This window comes from Leuciscus leuciscus (assembly GCF_965113295.1).
Source record: "Leuciscus leuciscus genome assembly, chromosome: 11".
Taxonomy (NCBI): Eukaryota; Metazoa; Chordata; class Actinopteri; order Cypriniformes; family Leuciscidae; genus Leuciscus; species Leuciscus leuciscus.
In genome coordinates this window covers 30,105,000-30,116,742 of record NC_138735.1, presented here as the reverse complement: position 1 = coordinate 30,116,742, position 11,743 = coordinate 30,105,000, and the positions used below count along the sequence as shown (strand labels likewise).

The following is an 11,743-nucleotide window of genomic DNA, read 5'->3' as shown; positions in this document are numbered from 1 at the left end:
ATTTACATCGGAAAAGCGTTCAAAAGGTGGCGAGAACTCCGCCGGCAGAAGGGCTTCCAATCCCACATTCAGGTGGTTCTGTTTTTGCTGGACAGGTGTGTAAATCCAGTTTGGTTTTTCTAAATGGTTCATGACTGTTTCAGGAAGCACGGAAGGGAGGGGGAGGGGACGGGATGAGGAGGAGGGAAGGTCGAGCTAGCCTCCGTTTTGTTTGACAATACTTTGAACGTCAACAAGAAGTGACGTTACCCAACATCACTTAGAGGACCTTTAATTTAGCAGTTGATCACGTGACGCACTGAACGTTCTAATCACACCGGTGTGATCATACGCTTTAAAGGGTTAATTATCAAATGTAAAAAATAGAATTTTTGGTCTTTGGAAGCTGCATTCAAATCCATTTTCCCCCTCGGTTTGAATGGGCATGACACCTCTGCTATTTGTATTTTACAATGAAGAGAGAAAACCATGAAACATGGTTCCAAATCGCTGTGGCTGGTGGAGTTTCCTGTTATTGTCAATGTGTGGCTAAAACAACATCAAGAGGAAAACCAGTGCGCTGTTATGAAACTCGGGTGTGCAGTCATACTACAAACGGCACAGATCTGTCTCTACTAAATCCCAAGTTATCTGCCCAATGAGTGTGCGCATTCATGTGGCGGCGGAAAGAGGAAATGAACACTGTTTACAAGAACTTCGATATGGACGATTATGTGAAGAGCTGAGAAGGAAGCAAGCAATCCAGATTGCCAAAGATCTGGCTGCTCTTAGTTAAGGTACTTTCCATCTGACACAGAGGGACAACAACAGGTCTTGCAATCCATTCCAGAGCAAGACAGATCAAATAATATCAGTGAGCTTAACGTGGAGCGAGATCAACTGCGGATGGAAAGGGCTCTAGAGCTCCAATGGTGAGTGCAGACAGACACTCTCAGGTTCAAGACTGTCTGTACTCTGTAAAGGGCAAATCATAGTAGACGTGGCCGTGGGATTTTGTCAGTGATCGGCTCAGTCTATGATCCTTAGGGTACCTTCCAGTCAAGCTCATTTTACAGGAATCATGCAGGACAATTTATAGCTGGAATGATGAGATTCCTCCAGTTCTTGACCCACAATGATTGAATAGGTTACTGGTCTGGATCAGATTAATGCATTTACAGTTGACTAATGTTTGAAGCCACATGGTTTTGGTGCAACTGCACAATTTTCAGATGCCAGTGAAAAGGGATATGGCTTTGTGTCCTAAATTATATTACAGAATAGTCATAGCTCATGTCATCTTTCTTCTTGGCAAGGCCAGATTGCCACCCCTCAGAACAGAACTACATCTTAATGCAAAAAAGAAGTGCTGCATGGGGTGTATAAAATCTCGGTGCTCTTTGGTTGTGGGATAGTATATCTCTGAAGACAAGAATTCCAAGGCACTCGAATGTTAGTGAGAAAAGTTAAAAGCCTTTATTTCATTCCTGGCTTACTTGAAAATTGGTGAGAAGTACATCTACGTGTTGCGGCTACATGCCTTCATCAGGGTGTGTCTACTGGTGGTTGTCTTCAGAACTTCATCTTAATTTGAAGGAATTGTGTTTTTGGACTGTTTTGAATTTGTAAACACCTTAAATACAACTACCTATTGTTTTGTTTTTTTGTTCGGTTATTGTTGAAGTCCACTTCCCCATATTTCTCTTTCTGACAGACGGACAGCGTGGCTCGGCTGATGGACATGAGGTCTCTGCTGACACTGTCAGGTAAAAACACAAGAGTTTATGCAGCTTATTGTCTGATTCTGTGTAATGGGTTTCTGATTATGTTGATATTTGCTACATTCATGTTGAATTTTAAATCAAACCAACCAGTTTGCAGTTTTCATGCAACAGAAGAGGCAAATGGTTTAATAAGCTTTGTTTGTCTGGGTAATTGACATTAAATGATGATAAATGTTGAAAATCTTCCCAAAAAATTATCCAATTTTATTGCAGATTTCACAGAAATATTAATTATATTACTAATATGATCATTTTGTTACACAGATTTGCATTTCACTGCCATTTTTTTTTTTTTTTTAAAGATTTATTTTCAAATAGTTGTTGTATTTGTAGCCAATATTTTGAACAATTTATGATGCACAATATCAGCAAAGCCAGGGCCGAACAAACAATAGAGTTTGCGGGCCGAAGCCCCAGGACCCGAGCCAGGAGGGTGCCTGTGATTGGCTGTGGAGTAGACTGGCCATCGGGAGCACCTGAACCTTTCCCAGTGGGCTAATCGCCAATACCCCACTCTTGAGTCATGATTCACCCGAAACTGACTGGGTGCCGCCGTCTCCTTTCAATGTCAATGAAGCTGCAAATTAAACTTAAAGATGTAGTTTCTTAGTGCAGAAATAATCTGATTTATCTTTTTATGTCACAGTGTTGTTGGCTCTTGTAAGAGAAGACAAGGGACAAAAACCAGCAGGTATATACACACATTTTCATTGTGCACAAGATCAGAGGAGCTAAAAAAAAAAAAAGAGATACTATCAAATCTATTATAAAGCACAGCATTAAGAAAAAACCAATGCAGATCTGCAGAACTTTGGTGCAGGAAACCTCATCACTTCACCCAGCCAGCATACTGATGTTTCTAGTGTCAGTAAGTACCTCACTGAGGGTCATTTATAATGAACCTCCAGCCTTGTCCAAAGTAATAACTGTTGTTCTTAAATTTCTGAAACAACCATGTATGATGACACATCATGTTCATATTCCAAGATGATAATATCCAGATTCATCAGGCTCAGATTGTGAAAGAATGGTTGTGAGGAGCTTGAAGAATCATTTTCACACATGAATCGGCACCTCTGAGTCCAGACCAAAAATTTGATTTACATCTCGATTGAAAAAAAAGTTGTGGTGTTATTTCCATCAAGAGGTCATCAAGATCTTATATTGTCAATGCAAGAGTCCAGCACTCTGTCAAGTCTCCTCCAGCACATCCCAAAGACTTTCAATGAATTTAAGCTCTGGATTCATGTCATAAAATGATTCTTCAAGCTTTTCACAATCGTTCTTTCACAATCTGAGCCTGATGAATCTGGATATTATCATCCTGGAATTTGAACATGATGTTCTTCATACATGATTGTTTAAGAAATGAAAAGCTACACACTCCATCAATTAGAGTTAGAAGAACTGTTGCCAAACATATAACATGTTAGAAACATAATAATCACTGCAATAATGATCCAATCATAGACTCTTAAGCTTTTGCCTATTTAAATCCAAACAGTGACTTTTTTTGACGGGCAGTGTATTTTACAATAGTAAAGTAGTCAGACAACCTGGCGTTACAGAAGACGTGTCTCTTATGTGTCTGTATTCTTTCTCTCAGTGTTTCTCCTGTCGAGGTTCCCAGATGTGTTTGCTGGAGATGACATCACTCTGATCTGTAAAGGAAGGGGTGAACCGATAAAATGGTTCATTAATGGAGATCCACAATCACATCAGGGTTCTTCAATGCTTCTTGCAGTAGTGACATCAAAAGACAACGGGATATACGGATGTGAGCGGGGCGGATCGAAGAGCGACCCGTACACACTCACTGTCGAAGGTATGAACACCATCCTAAATAACTCTAAAGGTTCCCTCACGATCATCTGTTCCTCCTGCTGTTTCTCATCATCTCTCTCTCTCTCTCTCTCTCAGAGCTGGAGCCTCACGCTCAGCTCTCTCCATCTATAGGTGGCGCTGTGATGTCCAAAGGTGGTGGAAGAAACCTGGTGCTGTATGTGGATGATGATGCGTATGGCTGGAAGTGTTTTGTGTTGCGGGGAGAGAGCGGCTTCGTGCTAAAACCCGATGTTCAAAAGAAGAACAAGACGGCTGTTATATATGCAGAATTGAATGAGGCAAAAAGAGCCACTTTCTGGTGCAAGAACGGTACACGACGAAGCAATGCCGTGACACTGAAAATGACAGGTGACTCCTTCCTCATTTCCCTGTTGTATTTCAGATCCCCTGTGTAGTTAAAAGGAAATACAAAAATACTAATTCTGTCATTATTTACTCGCTTTCATGTAGTTCCATGATTTGTAGATTATCTGCTTCCAAGCAATTAAATTAAATTTAAAAACAACACTGGATCTCACTGACTTTCCTAAAAAAGAAAAGAAAATTCTGACCACAAGCTAGTTCCCATCAGTCTTACGTGCTCTCGAACATGTTAAGCAAGTGATGTTAGAGTGTATTGAATTTTCACTATAATTAAAGGGATAGTTCACCCAAAAATGAAAATTCTGTGATCATTTACTCTCCCTCAAGTTGTTCCAAACCTGTATGACTTTCTTTCTTCTGCTGAACACAAAAGAAGATATTTTGAAGAAAGTCGGTAACCAAATGTCTGATGGACCCCATTGACTTCCATAGTAGGAAAAAAAAATACTATGGAAGTCAATGGGGACCAGCAACTGTTTAATTACCAACCTTCTATAAAATATCTTCTTTTGTGTATAGCAGAAGAAAGAAAGTCATACAGGTTTGGAACAACTTGAGGGAGAGTAAATGATCACAGAATTTTCATTTCTGGGTGAACTATCCCTTTAAATCTGAATGTAATAGTCAAGTAATAGACCATGTTCTCTGGTTTAATGATTTCTGACTCCTTGAATCAGGTTCTCCTCAAAAATTACAAACGATATCCTCTAAATCTCAATGGCTTCCATAAAGAGCCATGGGACTAAACTGGAGAGCAAATGGAAACTGATTCTCAGATGTTGAGAAAAAGACACCTCACATCTGTCAACAATAGCTCAAACTGTGCTCAGACTTGCCAAAACATCAAAGTCTATAAAAATCAGATCTCAGTATAAAGTCTAACACTTCTCCAAGATCAGGGTTTATTTGTCTATCCTCCTACTGTATGGCAACTATTGACTAACAAAGACAAAGTTGATCATTATAGATTAAATTCCAAAAATTCCAATATACATTTTGAATCCCTTTTTCTTAAACAGCCAATAGCCTGTAGTTTATGTCAGTAACACCATACTTTAAATGAAGCATTAGGTTCGTGCAGCAGTAGATGATGGATGTCTGACCTGTGTCTCTGTGTGTCTGTGTGTCTCAGATCTCAAGGTGATGTTGGATCCTCCAGCCGCTCCTGCACTGTTGGGGGAGAGCGTGACTCTCAGGTGTGAAGTCTGGGGTGGGGAAGCGGAAAAGGCTACATTCTATAAGGATAATAAGACAATCCCAGACACATACATAACAAAAGACACATACATCATCACCAACGCCACACAAGCCGATAGCGGACAGTACAGATGTCACGCCACCTACAGGTACACCCACATCAGTGCAGACGCTGCCCGGCAGGAAGGAGATTCTGATCCCCAGGAGTTAAAAGTTATAGGTAAACATTACAATAACGGCCTCACCTCTCCCCTTCATTTATACACAACCACTACTAGATAGTACTAGAACTAGAGAGTATTTTTTGGACATGGTACCATGGCATTCCTGAATACTGTATATGTAAGAGTGCCATGTGACAGTAGCCTATATAATAATAATTATAATAAAAAGAAGGATTACATTAATAATAATAACAATAATCCTAATATAAATAAATAACAATATATTTAAGCAATATTTATATATAATAATACTTTACACTCAGTAAGTTTGCAGTACAAATGAGATATATATGAATATATCAGTTATATATAAATTATTATAAAACATTACTAGTAATAATAACTGTAATGATTAGGGGGAAAAAGCAAGCACACCGCTTCACCAATAGCCTATAGTCTGATTCATGAACAAATGACTCTTATGAGTCAACTCTTTTAGTGAATCAGTCAGAACGACTCACACGTTATCGGTTTCGAATCTAACGAATTACTCACTGAATCTGTCAGCGCGGTTTGTCAGATGCTTTTATCCTTATCAGGATACGCATTCACTGGGAGTTTAACCCATGACCTTAGCTAGCGTTAAGTCACTATCCTCCTACCAACTGAGTTACAGGAACAACCACTGAATCAGTTATTTTGTAAGTCATATCTGTGTGTGGTTCAGGTGGGCCTCCTGCTGCTACAGTGGAATCAACGTCTCAGAACAGTCTGAAGTGTTTCTGCAGAGACTGTCCTGACAACTGCACGTCCTATTACTGGTATCACAAACTCCCTAATGACCCACGCCGAAGACTGCCTGAAAATACACACATTATTAACGTGAAGGAAGGAGGACAGTACAGCTGCCGGATGCTGTGTGGGAAAGGTTTCTCTCGTTTCAGCAACGTTTACAGCTACACAGGTACCTAAACACACACACACACTACTTAGACTTCATGCCCATAAGCCAGTGTTATTTTAGTATAATTAATATTCTTTTATAGTTTTTATTAATATTTTGAATTAGTTTTGTTTTATATTATCATTTCAATTTTAAAGTTTTAGTAATTTTTTTATTTTATTTTTATTTTTGTAGGCAACTTTTGAAATGTTGCTTTGGCATAATTGGCAACTAACTGAAATAAAATAAGTTAAATCTCAGCTACTTAATTTCAGCTATTACTTCATTTCAGGTTTTAGTTAAACGATAATAACCTGGCAAAAAAAAGAAAAAGAAAAGTGTTATTGTAAGCTGAGAGACAAGTCTACTTAATTTTCTGTGGTAATCAACAGCAGAAACGGTTCTCAGAGTATCGTCTACACCCAGTTTCAGGGCAAAAAACATATGCACACAGAACTGTATGAACACTTTCATTTTCCGTGCATTTTAATGTTGACATTACTCATAATGAACTACAGTCACTTCCAATTCTTACTTCACTACTTCTCATTATTTTTAGCATAAAAAAATGCATTCTCCTCCTTTCTCATAGCACAACCAGAGTCTGTAAATCTGCTGGCCATCATTATGGCTATGATTCTGACGGTTCTCGTGGTGTTGGTCGTGGTGCTGATCGCGCTGATCGTGCTGAAGTGCAGAAAACGTGGAGTATTCAGTTTTAAGGCGACTGACAGGTGGACAGGTGGAGACTTTGATCAAATCCAATTCACCAATTTTCCACATTATGGCCAAGGACAAGGAAAAGACTGAGGTGGGTTACGAGGCAGGAGGCGGTGTACCTCACAATGGGACCTGGAGAATAATGATGGGTCGGTCATGAACGGTCATTTTGAACTTATCTTTTATATGACTGAAGACCCAGATAAGCAATGAATTAATCGTTTCTTTTTCTCATAATTTGGCCTTGCATAGCAATTTTTTTCTTATTCTAAATGTGATCAACATTTGATGTGTCTGGGGAATTTGGCTATTAACATGTAACATTTTAATTATATTCTGCTGAAATTAACAAAATTACTTGAAAAAAGATTTGTTCATTTTGAAGCGCCTATTACGATCACATAATCCGATGGGTCAGAGAATTTGGTGTAACACTGTAAAACAGGAGAAGAACAAACAAGCAAATAAAAAGGATGAAAGAACTTGGAAGAAAAAGCACCACATTACGATTTACCAATGATCAATTCTCATTTTGACTTCCGATATCAATTCTTAAATCCCAAGAATCAATCTTTTAGTTGTGTCGAAGTCTTTTCCACCAATGTTCCCTATATACTCTCTAACCCTAATCCAACCCTACCAGTGACCTAAGGAGAAACTGATCATCTCTCTTTACTACTAGTTATAGCATAAACATGAATGAACATCAGAAGGTATGTTGAAAGATACAGTACAACCTGCCGAAATGTGTCATGTCTCATTTAATCGCTTACAAGCATGAAAAGATCTCAATAAAACAGCTTGTAATCTGTCAAGTAACGTTATATTTAGCCGAGAAAATCCATTCAGTGTCCGTAGCTCGACAAATAAACAATATAAAGGAGCATTTTGCTAAATATATGCAATGTATTTCATATTTTTACTCCACCTCTTCTTCAATATTTAATGTTTGAATAAATTAAGTTTTAATAGCCGTAATCGTTTATATTTTTTAAAAACTCTCTCCAAATTCTCACATAATTTACATTTACAAATACAATGCATGGACCTCCAAAGTCGACTCCTCAAAAACCACACAAAATGAACACTACGGTAATCCAAACGACCCAAGCTGACGAATCAATGTCTTCTGAAGATAATAAAAGGTGTGTGAGAGAAAAATATGATTATTTTAAACTACTATTTACACTATATTTTTCTTTCATCCCTTCCGGCCGACGGTCACACTGGGTCGGGTTCACGCTTGAGGTAACGTCAGCACGTTATGAAACATTGAACGGCATAAATCATGAGAAAATTTTCATTTCATCCCTTTAATATAAGGAAGATTACGACTAAGATCAAATTGCTAATGAAATGTGTCACCTTTGGGACACGTGGAGATGCTCAGGAGAGTGAACGCCACTTTTAGAAAGGAACTTTTGATGTATTTGCATTTGCACTGTTTATTCATGTTTAATAACTTGTTCAGACTATTAAAAAGCAATGCATTTTCTGCTTGTTTAATTGAATATGTCAAAATGTATCATCAAAATTATAACTGTATGCAGCAATAAACTTATATTGCAATGCACGGTTTATTCTTGTTCCTTGTATAGTATCTTTTTATAATTCTAAGTGTTCAAATTACATTTTTTATAAATGAAACCGTGGTTTTCATTACTGCATCTTTAGTTTGACCACCATTTATGGATCGCAGAAACTGATCCCTTCATAACAGTATCTAATAACTATTTAATATAAAGGAATAATGTATGTAGAAATACATTTACATTACAAATAACGATATAGCAGTAGTTTAGTTTAGTATGCTGTAGATCAGGATTCTGACCTTAAGTCTCTGTTTGAACTGCAGCAATGATAATAATAATCACAATAATAAAGTTTAATCGTACAAGTTGCTTTATCACAAGTTTTTTTTTTATACATTCACATTTCACAACATAGAACAAGTACGTAGGAAACAAACCCCAAGAAACAAAAAGAAAGGAAAAGACACAAACCGCAGTGATGTGTTACAAGAATGTCCTTCTACAGAGAGATTTCATCATACGTGACTATATTATCTTAATTATTCAGAGAGAGAACCACAGAAATATCACTTCATTTCTATGGGATCTGCTTCTTGGTTTATATTAAAGGAATAATTCACCCAAAAATGTAAATTGTGTCATCATTTACTCACCCTCATGTCGCTCCAAACCTGAATGATTTACTTTCTTCTGTGGAGCACAAAACACGCTCATTTGAATACATGCAATTATAATGAATCGGGACCGAAGATCTCCGGCTTAGAAAGAATCATAAAGCTTCATAACAGCAGTTCATATGACTCACACACCATATTCAAAGTCTCAGGCTTGACAGCTCAAATCAACGTTCACTTTCATCATAATTGCAATGATATTTCCGATATGTATAAGGGGTTTACAAACTATACAAACACACATGAAATATATGCATACAATTTACGCTGATTTAAATTTTAAAACATTTTTTTTAAGTATTAATCAAATTAAAAATGTATTAACAATATGTTTTTTACTATTTTTAGAAAAAAAATTAATATTTTTTTTCATTTTCTTACATGCAAAATTGAGGTTACAAAATTTTTGTGTGTGTGTTCATTTTAATTTTGGGATAAAAAAAAAAAAAAAATGACTCAGACATTTAGTCATATCCTATTTCTCCAAAGCCAGATATTCTTCTACAGAAGAGATAAAGTCATTTAGGTTTGGGATAATGAGGGTCAGTAAACGATGATGAAACTTTCATCTTTGGGTGAACTTTCCCTTTAATATGCTGATGTGAGAGTAAATAAGATTATATTGAAAATGTCAAGTGCCATGCTGAGGAGAAAGAGAGGAAGTGCCGATAATTCCAGTTAAACTGTGTTATTTCTTTTCAATTATACTGTCCGAACCTGCAGGATCATCTCATCTTCTCTACTACCATTTTCTGGTCCCTCTCTCGGCTATATGTGCAATCTTTCCACAGCGTTGTTCATGTTGCTGAGTGGAAGCCCACGCTAACGGTCAGCGCTTGGCATCGATTTTGTCCGACTTAGAACAAAAAAAGTAAAGGCTGAATATGATGTTTTAATTAAACAAATTAGAAATTAAAGGAATGTTTTTGTCTCAATAAAAAAGCTCTATTGACAACATTTGTGGGATAATGTCAATTATCACAGAAATTTTTTTTGTCACTCAATTAAAAATTGAGACAAAAGGACCATTTTTAGTGCTAATTGTTATTGTGCCACAAACACTGCAAATAGAGATGGACTTTTATTGAATGCTAAATATTCCTTCAATAGAATAAATGAATACAACTTTACTATTGCTACAGATTAAATACATAAAAAAAAATACAAATTAAAGATCAAAAAATTTATCGTTAAAGAGAATTAGCTATCAAAAAAAAAAAAGTATGTCAACGCTGCTATAAGTTTATCCAAATAGTTTCTATCACTAGCCTTTAAATGTGTATTTGTCTACATGAGACCAATACTAAACACACCTCACAGTATTGGCACATGAGATCAATTCTCTAAATCCTGTTTTTAATTGAAATTATACTTTAGTTGTTCTGCAAAAGTGGATTTGAACATCTATGTCATATGTGAGTATCACCGTTTACACACAGTTTCATGATTGTCACAATTTAGGCAGAATGGCAGTAATATCTCATAACTGTAATACTGTCAAAACCTTGATGATCACTGGCTAAAAATACATGACCAGAAAGTCAAAAGTACGGACACACTTGACATCCACACGTTTGATTGGTCATGTAGATCAGCTGGTTTTAGGCTTTCGTACCCTGGTAAACGTCCACATGCACTCAAACTGACACGTACACACACACTCACACACACCTCTGCTGAATCTATGTGATATCCCTAGAAAGGTTTGATGTTAATTCTGATGTTTTCTTTTTAGTTTGGGTCAAAACCACTCAGTTTCTGCACGGGAGGAATATTCAGTCCTTGTTTTCCACCCGTCCTCTTCCAGCTTTACTCTTGATCTCTGAGCCCAGAATCCCTGAACATCATTCGGTCAGTCCCCTATCCTCCTCTCCTCCGTATAGGAAGCTATTCGTGCCGACAGGTTGGACATATTCCTCTGTTTTGTCCCAGTCTGAGACCCAGCTTCCTCCGGCTCCGCCCCCTCCAGTCCCCGCCCCATTGGGGTCACCTGATTGGATAGTAGCTCCGTAGCCGCCGCCTCCCGTTGAGCGGTACAGCTCTTCCGTTTCATCCGCTAGCTCGTCTTCTCCCAATATCCCGCATTTCTCCTCACTCGTGTTCTCAGGCTCCGCCCACGACTGCTTCTCTCCCGACGCAAAGATACCTGAAACGCATCAGCAGTGACATCATCACTATGATTTATGTGGACCGTTATTCATTTAAAAGGGGCTTTTGGATGAATCTCACATAAATTGGCATAAAATGGCATAAAATTCCCAATCCCAAAGTCTGAAAGTCTATTTTTAGGACCACACAAACATGATTTTTTATCCTATAATTTAAACAAATTGATTAATATATAAATTTGAAAGAAATTTTTTTGATATATATATATAATTCATCAATACAGTTATTAATTTGAATCAAATTAAACATGAAATGAGGAATATTACTTTATAAATAACAGAATTTTTTTTTTATCAAATAAAAAATATTAATTTTAAAATATTTGTATTTTTAGAAAAATTTTCTTTATGCAAATTTTTTTTATTTTAAACCA

The 11,743-nt window shown here is 37.1% G+C and overlaps 2 protein-coding genes across 2 annotated transcripts in view; one reads left to right on the top strand and one right to left on the bottom strand.

Annotated features, from left to right (window-relative positions):
- Positions 1–889: 889 nt before the first annotated feature.
- LOC309508929 (hemicentin-2-like) lies at positions 890–8,568 on the top strand. The gene is made up of 8 exons (XM_082183488.1): positions 890–911; positions 1,694–1,745; positions 2,410–2,454; positions 3,370–3,588; positions 3,684–3,956; positions 5,104–5,388; positions 6,060–6,296; positions 6,868–8,568. Exons 1-8 carry the CDS (start codon positions 909–911, stop codon positions 7,083–7,085), a joined length of 1,332 nt encoding a protein of 443 aa, XP_082039614.1. The 5' UTR covers positions 890–908; the 3' UTR covers positions 7,086–8,568.
- The window catches only part of slc17a7b (solute carrier family 17 member 7b), a 28,221-nt gene continuing 24,482 nt past the window's right edge, over positions 8,005–11,743 (bottom strand). Inside the window, exon 13 of the mRNA XM_082183468.1 lies at positions 8,005–11,347. Within this exon, the coding sequence (XP_082039594.1) occupies positions 11,046–11,347 (302 nt within the window). The 3' untranslated portion in view covers positions 8,005–11,045. The remainder of the gene's footprint in view (positions 11,348–11,743) is intronic.

Excerpts from the sequence above, each read along its gene's own strand:
- LOC309508929 (XM_082183488.1), top strand. Across the intron at positions 3,589-3,683 it reads GTACACACTCACTGTCGAAG|AGCTGGAGCCTCACGCTCAG; the intron begins GTATGAACACCA and ends TCTCTCTCTCAG. Across the intron at positions 6,297-6,867 it reads CAACGTTTACAGCTACACAG|CACAACCAGAGTCTGTAAAT; the intron begins GTACCTAAACAC and ends CCTTTCTCATAG.